Here is a 17,974-nt window from a genome sequence, read left to right as displayed (position 1 = left end):
GCAGAAGGTTAAAATATATTATGGTGAAGCGAAAGGTCACTTGTGGTGAGTCTCTGATGCAGACAGCAACAAAAATGTGGCCAGACATGAGAGATGCTGTTCCTAAAGTTTACTAAAATAATGTGGAAAATAAAAGCTGCCCCCCCCCCCCCCCCCCGGTTGAAAATTCAGTCTGAAAATATTCCTTTCTCGATCATTCCCCAGCTAGTTTTAAGGCAAGGAGTGATGATGATGATGTAGTCTGTGACAAATTTAGTAGTAGGTATTGCAGCTACAGATTTGAACTGTAGTGATTTTGAGTTGTCCGAGTATTTGGTACACGGTTAATATCAAGGGGAAGTGGGTGTTCCAAGTGTACTGGACAGTAGTAACCAAGCCTCCCTGCAGTTCAGCAGACCTCCAAATGCTTGGCAGTGTATCTGAGTATTTTTTGTTATTGTTTGTTTATTTTTTAAAGAATTCTGTGATGAATTTAGGTTTGAAGGTCTGTTGTGTAGAAAGTTGTTTCTAAAGATTATGAAGCACAATTTAAATTCCTCTCATGCTGTGGTTTAGGATGATTCGCATACAACAGAGGATGGAGCAGAACCTGCCTCTACCCATTTCTAGTCCTGCCAATAAGGGCACAAAACTTGTATGTTCAAAGAAACCGGCCCTGTTCTTGCTGCACAGCTTTTGAGTCATGTTATGTACATGATTAACGGTCAAGCAGATGTACCTGAATATCAATCTTGTATTATGTAATAATGTAGTTCAAAAGTGAGGGATGCGAAGATTTTAAAGATATTTATTGCTCTCTCCACTTGTCAGTATGTTTGTAGAGCTGATTTTTGAGTGCTTGATTGTGTAAACTGCTGTCTGATGATCAAAAGACAGGTCTGACCGAAGAGATAGCCATATCTTAAATTACTGTTGCTCTGATTTAGTCCTTTTATCTCTCTGCTAGAGTTTATTTTGGCCCAGATGCACTCTGTCACCTTCTTGAGTTGAGCAGCAAAAGATAAAGCTAAATATTTTATCTAAATTGTATCTTTATTTTCTTTTTCTTTTCTTTTTGAAAAGTTTGTTTTTATCTGTTCTCAGTGTTCAAATACCAACATTGTATCATTACCTCGAGAAGTGTGTCGTTAAAACGACCCTTGTATTCTATCTTCAGCTGTTGTATATTTGTACCTCACACAGTTTACATGGAGAACATGCCATTTTAACCTAAGGACATAGTCTCTTAATATCTTTAATCATGAACTGGGAAACAATACTGTGGTGCATTTAAATAAATATTTCATTATTTAGAACGAGTACAAACCCACGGTAGTGGTGCTGCGGTAGTGTTGTCGCATTACAGCAAGACGTTGACGCGTTCGATTCTCAGCTGGAGCGTCTTCTTTGTGGAGGCATACGTGAATGAGTGTGCCTTCGTTGAAGGTTGTGCATCAGGGTTGGTAACTCGGCACGTAAAAATCCACTACCAAACATTAGCGGACCGGAGTTCCGCTGTGGTGACCCCTAACCGGGATAAGCCGAAAGACACAACAACAAGAAGTGCATAATTGTGTTGGATTCATCATGTTCAAAAAATAAAGTTACTCTGTAGTCATCCCTTCCACTGATGTATTCTGTGCTAGGTTCATAGGAAAGTACTAGGGTAGCTGTCCTTGCAGAGGATTTTAAGCATAGACAAATTCCCTTGAAGGTGAGACTCAAACCTTGTACTTTGTGTCTGTGAGGTAAACAATTTAACTGTTATGCCAACCCCCACCCCCTAGTTTTATCGGTTAGTGATTCCAGCCAAATAACTGGATTTTTCTTTACCATGACCATCTTTCTTAGTAGTGTCCGACCAGGTCCTGAGTAGTATGACCAGCTGTATTCCTCTTTGTCAGGCAGCATGGCTCAACACTCTGTTGAGCCCTTAGTTTTGGCCACTGATGTTCTAAGGCCGTGCTTACTGACCATTCACAGGTTGTACCAATTGGTAGTGCAGCCTGAATGGGATACAAGTATTAAAGAAAGAGGGAGAAAAACGTCTCTCATTATAGGTTCATAGGTTCATAGGTTCATACTAGGCTATCTGCCCTAGGGCATTTATAAGCCTAGCCAGAATGTGTTTGGCTTTCGCCACCCATTTTAAATTTATTTTGCTATGCCCTTTTTCAAGGTTAGTATACTGTGCCTCTATCTAACAGTGACACAGAAGTGATACCCGGGATAAACCTACGATCTCCCATCCACTCATCAAGATTCCTCTTGAAGAGAGTCAATGAGGGACTCTGCCTAACCTGGACTGGGATTTTATTCCAGAGTGAAGGGAGCCTCTGGGTTATGAATCTGTCCCTCCAGCATGTCCTATTTATTTCAGTGCTGAGGTTCAAGTCTCTCGAGCGCGTAGCTCGATGGGATTTGGATTTTCTGAGGTGCAGCATGTCCATTAATTCCAGGTTGGACATGGCTTTATACGTCAGGCACAGATCGCCTCTGAACAGGCGGTATGCCACTGAGTAGAGCTGGAGTTTCTTTAACCGGGCAGCATATGGCATCTGTTTGAGCCCTTTGATCCTCTTGGTGAGGTACTTTTGGGGTCTTTCCAGTTGCTGCAGGTGTCTGGTAAGGTACATCCCAAAAGGGCATTGTACTCAATTATGGGCCTGATGAGGGATGAGTAAAGAGGCACTATGACCTCCCTGATCTAGATGTGAATCCCTTCATGATTAGGTGGGCTATATAAAATGTTTTTCTAACCACTTTGGCCACGTGGTTGTCAAATGAGAGATTGCTATCAACTTGGGTCCCCAGGTCCCTAATTACTTCTTCTGTACTTAATGGATTTCCACCTATGTGGTAATTTGTGGGCACTTTGTTTTTGCCAAAGGGGATGACTATACACTTTTTGGCATTTAGCTTGAGGCCATGGCACTGGCACCAGTTGTCTGTTTCTATGAGGCCCTTTTGAAGGATGCTTGTGTCGGCTGGAGAGTCGATTATGGCACCCAGTTTGCAGTCATCTGCGAACTTGGTCAGCCACAGTCCTTCCGTGTTGGCCTGTACCTCCGAGAAATATATACCGAACAAGAGAGGTCCCAGGACTGAGCCTTGTGGGACACCACTTGTAACTGGTTTGGAGTCTGACATGGCTCCAGCAATTCTAACCATGTGGGTTCTGTCCTTGAGCCAGTTTGCAATCCATCTAATGACATAGGAGTTTATATTTAAGCTGGTGAGCTTATCTATAATGCCCGAGTGGGGTATTGTATCGAAGGCTTTTGCGAGGTCCAGGTAGGCTGTGTGGACCACCTTCCCCTCGTCAATGGCCTTGGTGACTGTTTCAAAGAAATCAACCAGGTTTAAGAGGCAGGATCTGCCCTTAACAAAGCCAAACTGGGTAGGATCCAGTGTTTGTAGGTCCCCAATATCTTTATTTATGAGGTCCATGATGATCCTTTCCATAGCTTTGCAAACCAAGCTAGTCAGGCTTATGGGGCGATAGTTTCCAGGATCCGTTGAGGCACCACCTTTATGGAGAGGGACCACTGTTGCTGTACGCCACTCTTTGGGCACATATCCTGTAGTAAGGCTGAGATTGAACAGTAGTTTTATGTTTGGGTTTAGCTCTTCTTTGAGTTCATGTAGGACGCAGGCCGGGACACCATCTGGTCCCATTGATGCTGTGTTTTTTGCTTTGGAGAGGGCGGCTCTTACCTGAGCATCTGAGATGTCAGGGGGGCAGCACTCTGCTGGGATAGATATTTGCCCTTTTGGTGGGTAGGGGGGGAGAAGTTTGCGCTGAACCTGTCAGCTAGGATGTTGGCAATGTCTGTGGGTTCGGTGTATTTTTTGTCATTTTGGACTAATTCTGAGCATATCTGGGAATTACCACCCAGGTTCCTAAAATAACTAAAGAAAGCCTTGTGATTATCCTTAGTGTCCTGTGCAATTTTTCTCTCGAAGCTGGCCTTAGACAATTTTGTGTGTGCCCGTAGTTTTTGCTAATACTGATCAGTGATGCCTTCCCTTTTTGGGATTTTGCTTTATCATTTAGTAGCTTCCTCCTTCTATTGTATAGTTTGTTTATGGCTGGGGTCCACCAGACAGGACGTCTGCCTTTGGAGGATTGGGTCTTGGTTTTATTTGGGATCGCATGATCCATGCATTCCTGAAGGTGTTCATAGAATGCGTTTATAAAGGATTCTGCGGTCTGGGCTGTATTTTCCACAGGCCCGGGGGCTTTGAAGGATTCCACCTCAGTTTTGAGGAGTGTAAAATTTGCTTTAGAGAAGTTTTTCACTGTGGTTTTCTGGGCAGGGGTGGGGTCGGGATGTGAATATCCAGTGAGATTAGTTTATGGTCTTATCTTACCAGTGAGGGATACACTTCTGGTCTGGAGCATAGAGTCCCCATGTTGGTGATGATCAGGTCCAGTATGTTTTCCCCTCTTGTGGGAGTGGTAACAAGTTGTTCCATAGCATTTGAGTTTATAAATTCTAGGAACCTTTGGGCTAGGGTGTTGGAGCTAGAGTAATGCTCCCAGTCTATGTTTGGGTAGTTGAAGTCGCCCAATATAATGGTGTTTGGAGAGACCTTCATATTTTCCAGTGTTCTCAGGAAGGCCAAGTGGGGTTCCTGGGTTTGGGAGGGTGGTCTGTAGCAGGCTATACACTGGAAGGCAGTTTTACCCACTGTTAGTTGCACATGGATAGTCTCTGATGCTTCGTGCTTTGCCACCAACCTGGAGGTGTGGGTATCTTTGATGAATATCGATACTCCCTCCTTTTGTGGTTCGGTCCAAGTTTTGGGGCGAAAAGCATGGTATGAGGTATAACCTGGTAGTGCTGGGGTGCTCTCGGGAGCCCTGAACCAGGTTTCTGTTACTGCATAGATATCGATGTTCTCCATGCTAAGGAGAGTTTCGAGTGCGTGCATCTTGAGGTTTAGACTTCTGGCGTTGAGTAGCATTACTCTTAGTTTCTTATCCCTTGTGATACCTATGGAGGTGGGTTTGTCTTTTGAGCCTTGCCTAAAAAGGCACTATGGGGGTAGCAAGAGCCTTTGCCAATATCCGAAAGCCCAGGGGTGACAGGCGCAAGCCATCCCTAGCGAAGCATCGTGGCTTGTCGAGCATATCATCCCAAGCTGACAGGCATTGGATCCCCTTTGAATGACACCAGTACTTAAACCAATTGTTGAAATTGATCATCTTGTCTTCATATTGTGGCATCATTCTTGGTGAGGGTAAGATGCTACTCAAGGTCAGGGTCATACCGGCCTGGGCTACATGCTCAGAGAGCTCCTTTATGTCTCTCTTCATGTAGTCCAGGGAGGTACGTCTCAGGTCATTCACACCAGCATGGACAATGACGGAGTCATTTTTGTACTTGCCTTGGAGTGACCTGAGTGCTTGTGTTATGTGGCGGATCCTAGCACCCGACAGGCTGCTCACCGTGACCCTCTCCTTGTTCAGCCTGGTGAGCGGGACGTCAGTGTGTCTGACGATAGAATCCCCTATTTAGAATCACCTATTACAAGTGTATCAGGTGTGTTGTTTAGTCTTACGGGCTGTGACTGTTTGGCACACTGGCTTTGTGAGATATGTGTTGCACGTGTTTTGTTTTGGGGTAGCGGCTGCTTGGGTGTCTGCTTTGGAGGTCTCTGCTGCTTCGGCAGATCTTTATTTAGAGCCTCCGAGTATGTTTTTGTGTGATTATGTGTTTGGTTTGCTGTCGTGGTAGGTCTATGTGAGACTGGAATTGTAGTGAGTATGGTTTCCTTCTCCTCCTGACTGGTTATGCCAGTACTGAGTTGAGAGAGCTTAGCCTCCAGTTTGGCTATATGGTTGCATCTCTCACATATGTTGGAATTTGTTGGGAGGAGGAGAGGGTTGTCTGTGTACATGAGGCAGTTGTAACATTGCCTCAAGATTCCCAGATTCACCAGCTGGACTGGAGAGGAGATTGAGAACTGACCTTTGGACATGCTAGAATAATATTGGGAATTCCTTAATTGAAAACCAGGGCCAGTGGCGAGTGAGGGTAGCTGAGTAAACATTGTACCTCGATAGCACACCGCTAGCCCCAGCTTACACTGAGGCTGTAAAGAAACTTTTGCCAAAACCTGGAAGAGCACACACTAAAATATCACAGCCTTCAGCAAACAGGACAAATATGTATTCCCTCCTTCTTTTCAACTCAGATTTACTGCAGATCCACACAGCTCACCAGACTTGCCAAGAAAGCAGGCCCACCAACTCTGGTTTTAAATAGGGGAATTTTTAGATATAAAGACAAAAATCTCTTCAAGGAATTAACTACATCAAAACTTAGGACCAAGTATGAAATATAAAACAGTATTGGTAATGAAACACAAAAGCAAAAAACTTTAACAAACACAAATATAAAGAAATTCAAAATGATTCCAACCAATTACAAAATGCTTCTCATTAAAAACATCCACTCAGATTAATAAAGCAGTAAAACTGAACTTACATCATCTAGGTAAATCCCTAAACTTCAGAACTGGCCATAAAGAAACCCTCCCATTCAAGCCAGGTGACTTATTTGCTTGAGGGTTATTAATCCAGTGTAGCTCCCTCTTTTCTGTATGTTTCCTGAAGCACCCCAAGCGTGCATCATGTCTAACATTCTCAGTAGCCATAAAAGTGTGTATGACCATTGTACATCTCATGTTTTGCTAAAGCATTTCTGCTATTGCCAGTGTGTATACTACACAAATGTTCTGTTATCTGCTCCATGAAGGGGCGGTTTGTCTTGCCCACATAAAAACTGACAAAAGACTTTTATAGTAAGCAACATAAATCCCATCAAAGGTACAGCAATCGGCTATAGCATTAAATCTAAAGACAACACCTGTATTAGGATGAGTAATGGATTGTAAGGTTAGTTTTATTGTTTTGTTAATCTGAGTGGATGTTTTTAATGAGAAGCATTTAGTAATTGGTGTTTGCTCTTGTTATCATGGTCTGAAGAAGCACCTTTTGGTGAGAGCGCTTACCTGTAAAAAGATTTTTGTTTTTGTGTTTCATTGCCTCAGCCATGTTTCTTTGCCGATAACTGTTTTATATCTCACTTTTTAGATGTAGTTGTTTCTGTATCTAGGCATGCAAACTCCAGGCTCATGAAACTGGACAAGGTCAGGAATATTGTAAGTTGCTTATCCAATGCCAGGAGCTGTAATGTCACAAGGACCTTAAGGTCTCCCTTAAAACAGAGAGATATGATGACTTAGTGGTGGCCAAAGTGGGAAAAAGAGTGACTTGAGGTGATCCACCCAGAAGGACATGCAACAGGAGTTGGTAGAACTTATTTTGCATGTGTTAGAGGTAAGAAGCACACTTGTTTGGGGTTAATATCTTATTGTTGCCATCAATGATGACTAGATACCAAGACTTGATAATTGGCTTTAACGATTGACTAACTTGTTGGTTTCTTTGTAAGGGGATCCTGGTATGTACTGGACTGACACAAGATGGTGTACTAACCATACTTGTTTTGCAAAGAATACCTGCACCTGTCATATCAGGGCTGCCACATAATGGCTAACACCTTTGCTACCCACATGGCACTTTTTCTTTGGGTACAGTCCCTCTTCCAGACATTCCTATGTAGCAAACTCAAAATTCACACAATATCATCATCGTGGCACAACTCTGCTAGGTGTCTAAGTAGAAAAGATGCCAGAACTTGAGGCCCATCTGCAACTGAAATGCATCTCTCTAGTTACCAAGCATAGCATACGTCAGACCCTGGCAAGGAATCCATTTGACCTGAAGAGGAGGAGATCTGAATGAACAGTTTATCTCTTGCTTGATGCAGTGCAGAATCTTTGTGGGGGGCGGTTAAAAAAAAGATTCAAAAGTATTTCTAGGTAGCGATGTGTTGTCACCGCTCCTTCTATACCCTGGTTCTTACCAGCATAGCCCCCCACATGTACCACACTCCATATCTCCTCCTCCCTGGTTAGATGTAACCATAAACCAGTCGTCTTCTCTGTCAGGCCTAGTGGTGCCAATCCAGCACCAAATAAGACCATCTTCAGTTTGTAGAAGACCTGCACACAATTTTTGCCAAGTCCCAGCAAATCGACACAACCAAGAAGGTTGCTACTTCCACCTGTGACTTTTAGCTAAATAGCTGCACAGGAACATTTGGTAACCAGCCACCCTAAATACCTTTGTAAATTCGTGAAAAAGGACCTCTGGTGAAACTCCATTATTAATAAACTGTATAACAAATGAAAAATTAATGAAAACTATAAGAAATCTCCATCTCCCATCTCAGGAATACACTGACACATGCCAGCAATGAACTTAAGAGCACTGCTTAAGGTCAGTGTAGATAGTAAAGGAAATTCTAAGTCTTCAGTTATGTCATGAAATAAAGGAATAATGTCCAGTAAAACACTGTGCTCATCCATAATCATCTCATATATCCCAGTCCCAAGGATGTAGTCCAGTATATTAGCAGACAGTTAAGTGCTAACTTTACACTCACCCCATAGACCAAGTATTCAGTCTGAGGCATAAACAGAAAAAAGTTAAGGGTAACTACATTAAATTGTGAAATTTACTTTTAACAAGAAGTTCATCCTTTTCTATACAACATCACCTAGATGAAGTTTAGTCCGCAGAAATCCTTCAGTACCTTTTAACTTAATTTATTTCATTCTTCCTGATCATGAAGATTCCATCTGCTCACATTTCCCTTAATATCCCTGAAAATTAGTTTACCCTGAAGTCAACTTGGAACAAGTCTTAGATCCCCTGTTAAGGGCTAAAATGTTACCTAAACTGGATGAAACATCATACTGGGCTGCATTTTCTAAAGTGATGCTGGCACTGAGTTATCTTGTTCACACAGGAAAGAAAGAGGAGGATTGAGCTTCCAGTGGATTTGCTGCCTTTCTTGGGAGAGAAGCAAGGGCCCAGGTTTCAGTGTTGGGGCAGGGTGAGTATTAATAAACTGATTTGCATGTTTTATGCTGATTCCCTTCCATACTGACTAATGGGGAAAAAAATCAGAGTGTGAGAAAACAATTCAGGTCCTTGGCAGAGTGACTGGGAGCTGCTGCACGACATTCTAGGACACTGGCAGAATGACCCAGGTGCTGCTGCATGACATTCCAGGACACTGGCAGGGGCCTGCTGCATGACAGTCCAGGACACTGGTAGAGTGATTGGGGGATGCTTTCCCTTGATTGCATTTTGTGAATTTAGCATACGTCAGACCCTGCCAAGGAACCCATCTCATCTGAAGAGGAGATGATCTGAACGAACAGTTTATCTCGTGCTTGATGCAGTGCAGAATCTTTGTGGGGGCGGTTAAAAAATATTTGAAAGTATTTCTAGTTAGCGACAGATGAGCTGGTGCACAGCAGTTCGATTTTTACATTGGTCTTTTTTTGGTCTTTCATCATTCTGTCACGAGTAACATTGTACAGAGATGAATTATTTAGTAGTAGTGTCTCCTAAACTGAGAACTCCTTGAAGAGCAGTTGTGTACCTGCTTTGTGCATCCATGCAGTCATGGTAGTAAATGGGTATATGTGCACCCCTTTCGCTTTAGTCCAAATTATTTTTAAATGTTTGAAAGTTTAATTGTAATTTTACAGTTCTGGTAGGCAAGTGACCCTCTCTCAGTTTAAGGGTTGCCTTTACTCTAGTATTTGACTTCCTTAGTTAAAATCACAATGTTAATGACAGTGAAAGAAACTGAATGAGATTTGCACATGCACACACACGTTTTGCTATTATCATAGTTTCCTGATGTGATGGCTTTTTCAGATATTAAGAAATCCTGACCTTTGTGTCTTTTGTAGCATATTCTGCTTAGAGCATTTTTGCTGGGTTGAGGGGGACTGAACATAATTTTCAGATCATATATATGGTAGATAAAATTTGAAGTGTACAAATAAAAAGCTGTGCTTTTTTAACATTAACCATTCGTTCTCACTCTGTACATTTTAAAGCATCCACTGTATCCTTTGTATTTCTCTCTTTTGCTGTGCTTACACCAGTTTTATACTTCATTCTTGCATTTTGTGTTTTTTTTTTTTCTTCTTAGAGCTGTTAATGCACTGCACTTGTTAACTTAGACATGGCAGTGGATGTCCGCCATTTTGCCTATTTCTAATTTTTTTATTTTTTGTGTATATTGTGTTACTATCTTGACCTGTTCACAAATCAGTAGGAATTCCTAGCTGTGTTTTCACACTCTGTGCAAGTAGAAGGGAAAACAAGAAGATTGTAAAACCAAGAATTAGGAAATCAAAGGGGACAGAATAACCGGGAAGGCAGTACTTTACGGAGGAGGTTGTATTGATATAAAATGGACTCTTGCATCACGTACGTTTGGTAGGGAAGTATCCCATGCAGTGTTCCAGAGGAAGGGAACAGAACTCATGGAACAGGAAATGGAAAGAAATTTTAAAGGCAAACTTGTTTTTAGGACAGCTGGCCCTGAGACAACATTCCAGAGATAACAGTGCACGAGTTTCAGGTGTTTGGTGAAAACACAGACTGAAGTGGAGATCTAAGAAATGCCTGTACTGATGTTTTCTGCTGTGGGATAGTTTACATGGTAAAACATTTGATCTGCTTCCAAAAGGCAGTGTTGTGTATTACCAGTAAGTATTTGACCAGGCAGCACTACGCTTCTTACAAACACTGGAGGGTTATGGGTACTGTCTGTAGCTTCATTTTTGGGTAGTGGTGTGTTTCTTATTGCTTCCTGTGGATGTATCCCATGTTTTTTTTTTTAAAGAAGTCTTGGGAATATAAAAAGTAATAAACTTCTTGGAACTCCACGCATTTGAGATGTTTTGATGCAAGAGTTAATTTTAAAATAGGTGTGCATATATGTATGAAATTAAAAAAAATAGATTGGCTTTTGGAGTAATTGCTGCAGTACATTGCCTTCTCTTCCTCCCATCTGTTTTGTGAGTTATGGTTGGATCTTCAGCTTAAGTTCTCTCTCTATCTGATATTTGGAGAGAGAACAGAGTTCAGCTCATTAGGCTTTTACCTGAGCTCAGCAGCACAGTTATTTAAAGATGTTTAATAAGCACATGATGTCCTTCAGTTGTACTGTGTTAGACCATTACTTACAGGGTTTGGAGCATGGTACCACATCTTTACAGATGTTTTTCTTTGAGCTGATAATTTTGTTATGGTTTAGTTTTTTCAGTTTCTAATGTCACATGCATTTCCTTTTGCTGACCGAGGTTTCTTTAATGGTAATACCTGGACTTTAGACTCCATAGCTCTGCACAAAATTAGCACAGATTGCTTGAGCAACTTACTTTTGTGATGCTTTGAAAGGGAAATGGTTCATCCAGTGTTTTGCGTAAGCTGATTTTCAGTGAAGTTATGCTATTTGGAGATGTTTATTTTGTCTATATTTTTTCTCTATTTTAATTTGTAGGAGTGGTTCTGGGACAGGCCTTTCCAGTCCTCCCCTAGCAGCACAGACTGTCATTCCACTGAAGCACAGCAAAATCCCAGAATTGCCAGCAGAGAGAAATGTCCTCTTTGAATTTCAGCTGCTGTTCTGCCACCTAATAGCCCTTTTTGTGCACTATATAAATATCTATAAGACAGTTTGGTGGTACCCTCCAGAGAACCCTCCTTCTCACACCTCTTTGGTAAGTGATTCATGTATGTGCTGTTCTTATTATATTTGGGATTTACCTTTGTGAAGTACTTAAAACTGCACTTTGGGGAAAGGAGGAGACCTGTGGATTTGAAATTTGAACGTCTTAAATTTGAGGAAGGCATATGTGGTCTTTATGTGCTTTAGATGCTAGTGAACGACTGGGGAGTTTGTTAGAGTGTGACATTTTTGTGTGTTTACAGTTGGCAGTAACCAGCTTTAAAAAATGTATGTCCTTTATGGGTTTTAGAAGGGGTGAGCAAGCTTAGTTTGACTGAACTCAAAATTGTTTTATTGAGTTTAATTTGTATCTTCAGTGACATTGAGATTAATTGAAGAGCCTGAGGAGTGTCTGTTTGGTATGTATTAAAGGTAAAGCAGCATATAAATTATTAATCATGTCTTTGCAGTGTGATATTTGAAGCCGTAGTAGCATGCATCGAGGTTATGTACAGTACCAGGATTGCATGCGGCGTGGTAGTGTACAGTACCAGGGTTTCACGCAGCAAGGTTATGTACAGTACCAGGGCTGCACGCAGTGAAGGTTATGTGCAGTACCAGGGCTGCACGCAGTGAGGTTATGTGCAGTACCAGGGCTGCGCATCAGAAGAACCGGCAACTATGAAATATCTGTGACCATGTGTGACTAACCTCTTGGAGGTGACCTTGAACCAGGTGCTCTGCCTCAGGAGGGGGGTAGTGGAGGAGTTCTTGAAATCTAATGCAGATGTTCTTCATGTTTCACTGTTGCAGTCACCACATTTGGGTTATTCCTGCCAGGGTGGCCCTTGGCCGTCCCGAATACCAGAGGCTTAGTGTTTCTGCGTCGGTTGCTGTTTCAGGACTGACGTCAGGTCATCAGTAGTATAAAGTAAGGCAGCCGACGCCATTACATCAGTTTTTCTTGCCACGGAGCCCGAAGCAGAAGCAGTTTGCACAAGTGCCTGTCGGCCACTACCTGAGTTTTGTTATCCGAAGTCTTCTAAAGCTAAGTACCCCTTTGGGAATCCTTTTTTCTTGCACTAACCGATGTCAGAAAAATTTAACAATCGTCTTGCCTGTGGAAAGCCAATACAACACAGAGACTTTCATTCTTACTGCGTCACTTGCTTAGGCCCAGACCACACTGTCCCTCACTGTCGCTTTTGTGCTTTATTCAATTCCAGAACTTTGCATCATCGAGCCCTTATTGTAGCTAGATATTTTTGCTTGCATTCCTCGAATTCCGATATGGCTTCAATAAGCCATCCGACAGCAGATCTTCAGAACAAACGTAGGGATAAAGACAGAGACAGATCGCACAGGTCCAAACTTACCGATGATGCTTCCGTTAAGCGAGTCATCAGTTCTGCGGTCCTCCATGAGGTGCTTTCTCAGCCCCTGATGCCTTCTCTGGATTCGCTGGCCTCTACCGAGACCCTTTCGGAGTCCGGTATGCCACACAACTCTTCGACTAAGGATCCTGCGGTTGTCTCTCCCTTGGATGGGTCCGGAGCCGCTGAGCAGGCACCAGCTTCCAAGGAAGTACTTCGCAGTACCGATTCTTGACACAAACCGACAACTTCTTTCACGTCTATTGTTCTTTAGAAAACTACCGATTTTTCTAAGGCCCAGGGTACAAACCACACCCAAGAAACCGACGACCCAATCTCAGGCACGCTTCCTTGCCTCCGTCTCAGAAGCTTAAAATGGCGATAGACCTTATCATGCTGATCAGAGGAAGCCAAGCTACCCTTTCCAAAAGAAAAAGATCTGTCCCCGGTAGTTTTGTCTGAACAGGAGTCTGATGAATCTGATGCATCTGAATATGAAGACATGCATCCCCTCTCTGCTTATGAGGATTCTGATGCAGAGGACTCCATTCCTTCTGACTCTTCCCTCCACCCCGAGGACTTTTCCTTTGGGGAAACCCTTCATACCTTAAGGGAGCATTTCCAATGGGAATGTCAGGACTACCCTCAGTCTAAAAAGAGACTCAGAGGAACTTTTAGGTCTACCACAGCACAGACCCCTGGCTATTCCCCCAGTCCTGGATGTTGTGGACAATGTTTTCCTGAAATCCAGTTTGACTCCTGACACCCTCCCTCCTGCACCCAGAAAACCTGACCGGTATTAGAGTCCCTGACTCTCACAAATTTATTTTTAAAAATCCTACTGCTTAATCCTGAGGTAATTTCTCAAGGACCTAAAGGAATTAAAGCAACCTCTGCTAAGAATCCCACCCCCTCAGATAGGGATTCCCGAGCATTAGACAGATGGGGTAAAAAAAGTATACACCTCTGCTACTCTTGCTATCAGAGCACTAAATTGCCAGTTCCATATGCTAAAATTTCAACAAAATACCCTGGAACTCCTCAAACAAAAAGTGTCATCCTTTCCTGCTTGTGCTGAATCTAAAGAGTTACAAGAGGTAATGCATTCTGCAAGTCAAATAAGTAAACACACCTTGCAATGTGGTTTTGACGCCCTAGAAGCTTCTTGCAGGGCAGCAGTCATCGGTTCTGTCCTTAGAAGGCATGCAAGGCTTAAGGAGCAGCCCTTGCCAGACCATGTTAAATCTAAATTGTTGGATGCACCCTTGCACAAAGACAACTTATTTGGCACCAAGGCAGAGGAGGTCTTAAAAAAGATGGAAGAGAAAGCTAAATCTATGCAGACAGTTAAGGATTTCTTACAGGTCCAGCCACCCAGGTTCAGCAGGCATTGCCCGTGAAAGCACTGGTCCTTTCCTGCTCCCACCAGGTCAGTTCAGCCCAGACCCCCCCAGACAGCAGCCACAGGGAATGCAGAGATCAAAACAGTGGAATTCCTCCACTTCAAAAACAAGGAGATGTTCTTCATGTTTCATTGTTACAGTCATCACACTTGGGTCATCTGCCTGCAGGTAGCCCTCAGTCGGTCCAAATACCAGAGACTTAGTATTTCTGTGTCAGTTCCTGTCGCTCCAGGACTGATGCCAGGTCGTCAAGGATATAAAAACAGGCAGCCGACGCTATTAAATCTGTCTTTCTTGCCAAGGAGCCCATAGCAGAAGCAGTTCGCACGACTGCCGGTCGGCCGCTACCTGAGTTTTTCTTTTATGAATTGAATCTTCCTGAAGTCTTCTAAAGCGAAGTACCCCGTTGGGTATCCTTTTTTCTTGTTCTAACCGATGTCAGAAAAAGTTAACAATTGTCTTGCCTGTGTAAAGCAAATACCACACCAAGATTTTCTGTTTAGGCCCAGACCACGGTGTACCTCGCTGTCTGTTTTGTGCCTTGTTCAACTCCCGAACCATCTGTCGTTGGGCCCTTTTTGTCACTAAATACTTTCATTCTCGATCTCCGCATTCCAAAATAGCTTCGGTAAGCCATCTGACTACCAATATTCTGAAAAGACGTAAGGATAAAGACAGAGACTGCATAGGTCCAAAGCTGCCGACGATGCTTCCGTTAAGCTAGTCGCTGGTCCGCCGGTACTCAGGCGCTTTCGCAGCTCCTAAAGCCCGCTTCACTAGATTTGCAGGCCTCTACCGAGACATGTCCAGAGTCTGGTATGCCGCGAGACTCTTCAACTATGGAACCTGCAGTTGTCTCTACCTTGGATGGGTCCGGAGCCGCTGAGCGGGCACCGGTTTCTGAGGAAGTACTTTGTATTACCGATGTTCGACACAAACCGACTTTCGCATCTTCAGTTCTGTCTAAAACTTCCGAGTTTCTAAGGCCAGGAGTAAGCGCTGTGCCTAGATGACCCAAGCGCATGCACCTGCTCCCTTGCCACAACATCAAATGCTTTAAAATGGCAGAAGACCTTGTTATGCTGATTAGGGGAAGCCAGCCTTCCCCTGGTAAGAGGAAGAGAGACCAGTCCCCAGCAGCCTCAACAGACCAAGAGTCCGACGACTCTGAGGCATCTGATTTATGAAGACTTGCCCTTATCTGCTTATGAGGATTCAGATGCAGAGGAATCCATTCCGTCTGCCTCTCTTCCAGAGGACTTTCCTTTTGGTGAAACCCTACATACTTTGAGAGCATTTCCATTGGGAATGCCAAGACTATACCCAATCCAAAAAGAGACTGAGAATTTCTAGATTTGCCACAACATAGGCCTTTAGCAATACCCCCAGTGCTGGATGTATTGGAGGATGTCTTTATGGAATCCAGTTTAACTCCTGATACTTTATCCCCCTGATACTTTATCCCCCTGCTTCTATGAAACCAGACAGATACTACAGGGTACCTGACACTCACAAATTCCTTTTCAAAAATCCTACTGCTGACCCAGAGGTCATCTCCCAGGGGCCTAAAGGTATCAAAGCAACTACAACTTAGAATCCCACCCCTTCGAACAGGGATTCCAGAGCTTTGGACAGATGGGGTAAGAAAGTATATACCTCTGCAACTCTCGGCATTAGGGCTTTGAATTGTCAATTTCACATGCTGAAGTACCAACAAGATGTTATGGAACTTATTAAGCAAAAAATAGCTACCATTACAGACTGTGCAGAAAATAAAGAATTGCAAGAGCTTATGCATTCTGCAAGCCAAGTCAGCAAGCATACATTGCAGTGTGGCTTTGATGCCCTAGAAGTATCTTGCAGGGCAGCAGTCACTGGTTCTGTACTGAGAAGGCATGCCTGGCTTAAGGAGCAGACCTTGCCAGACCATGTCAAATCAAAGTTACTAGATGCTCCTTTGAACAAGGACAATCTGTTTGGTGCCAAAGCAGAAGAGGTTCTTAAAAAGATGGAAGAAAAAGCCAAGTCTTTGCAGACAGTCAAATAATTTTTGCAAGTGCAGCCTCCTAGATTCAGTAGGCATTGCCCATCGAAACATTGGTCCTTTCCAGCCCCCTCAAGGCCATCTCAAACTAGATCCAGGGGAATCAGACCCCCCCCCAGACTACAGTCTCAGGGTATGCAGAGATCTAAGCAATGGAGTGCCTCCACCTCTACAGCAGGGTGTGCTAAGCCACCCCCTTACAGAAAGAATTCCCAATGACTTCTCTGCTGCACTCCCCACCTCTGTCCAACTGCTTGTGCCCCTAGGAGGAAAACTTGCCCTTCATGCAAAAAAACTGGATTTCCATCACCAAAGACCAATGAGTCCTCAACATCGTATCCCAGGGGGTACAAATTCTACTTCCATTCACTGTCAACCCCATTTGGGTTCCCAGACCTCCCACTAAACCAATGGGCAGAGGCACAAAATCAAGTTCAATCCCTGCTGTCTATAAAGGCGATTCAACTTATTCCTGCGGAACAGATAGGTCAAGGATTCTATTCCAGACTTTTCCTGGTACCCAGAAAGGAGGGCACTTGGCGCCCAATCCTAGATCTTTCAATTCTCAACACCTTCCTGGTGGTACCAAAATTTAAAATGCTCACCCTGCAGCAGCTTCTACCTATGCAAGCCAAAGATGCCTGGTTAGTCACCCTAGACTTAAAAGAAGCCTATCTGCATATCCCTATAAGGGAGTCATGCAGGAAATACCTACACTTCAAGGCAGGATATATGCATTATCCGGTCTCTGCACTTTCCTTTGGCTTAAACACTGCTCCAAGAGTATTCACAAAATGCCTGGCCCCAGCCATTGCTTACTGCAGGCAGAGAAATATTCAAATTTACCCATACTGGACGACTGCCTGATTCAGGCAGATAGTCAGGAATTGCTGTTGCAGCACCTGACATTTGTAAAAAAAAAAAAAAAAAAAAAAAACCTTCTAACCTCCCTGGGGTACACCATCAACGAAACAAAATCAAAACTAGTCCCCAGTCAAAATATTGTATTCCTGGGAGCAAGCTTGGACTCTGCATCCCAGATGGCATTCCTCAGTCCAGAAAAACAAGCCTATCTGACAGACTTTTTTTTACTCTAATGGCTACCAGAACCCAGCTATCCCCAAGGAAAATCCTGCAGGCCCTAGGGTCCATGGTCTCATGCATCCTATCAATTCCATATGCCAGACTGCATATGAGGAAACTTCAGTGCTACCTAAAAAGCCTTTTCGTGTCAACACACTCAAGACCTGGAAACTTTATACCCATGATGCCTTGCCTCAGAAAAGATTCTTTTTGGTGGGCAGCAACATGCTCCCACAACAAGGTACTACCTTTATCACCACCCCCTGCCGCCCAGACCCTCACCACAGACTCGTCAGACTATGCCTGGGGTGCACACCTGGAGGGCAGGTGCATACAGGGCCAATGGAACCCACAGCAAATCCATCTGCACATCAACCAAAAAGAGATGCTAGCTGTCTAGCATGTATTGACAGCTTTTAGGCCCCTTCTCTCCCCAGGGGAATCTCCTGATCAAAACAACACCACTGTGATGTG

The 17,974-nt window shown here is 43.5% G+C and overlaps 1 protein-coding gene across 3 annotated transcripts in view; it reads left to right on the top strand.

Annotated features, from left to right (window-relative positions):
* TMEM39B (transmembrane protein 39B) overlaps positions 1-17,974 on the top strand; it is a 509,422-nt gene that overhangs the window by 66,734 nt on the left and 424,714 nt on the right. For all 3 annotated transcript variants that reach the window (XM_044082633.1, XM_044082642.1, XM_044082651.1), the window contains one exon: positions 11,430-11,649. In XM_044082633.1, the coding sequence (XP_043938568.1) occupies positions 11,430-11,649 (220 nt within the window). The remainder of the gene's footprint in view (positions 1-11,429; positions 11,650-17,974) is intronic.

This window comes from Protopterus annectens, chromosome 1.part1, assembly GCF_019279795.1.
Source record: "Protopterus annectens isolate FY-2018-M chromosome 1.part1, PAN1.0, whole genome shotgun sequence".
Classification (NCBI taxonomy): Eukaryota; Metazoa; Chordata; order Ceratodontiformes; family Protopteridae; genus Protopterus; species Protopterus annectens.
The sequence above is the reverse complement of the archived record's forward strand: the minus strand, read 5'-3'. Positions and strand labels throughout refer to the sequence as shown.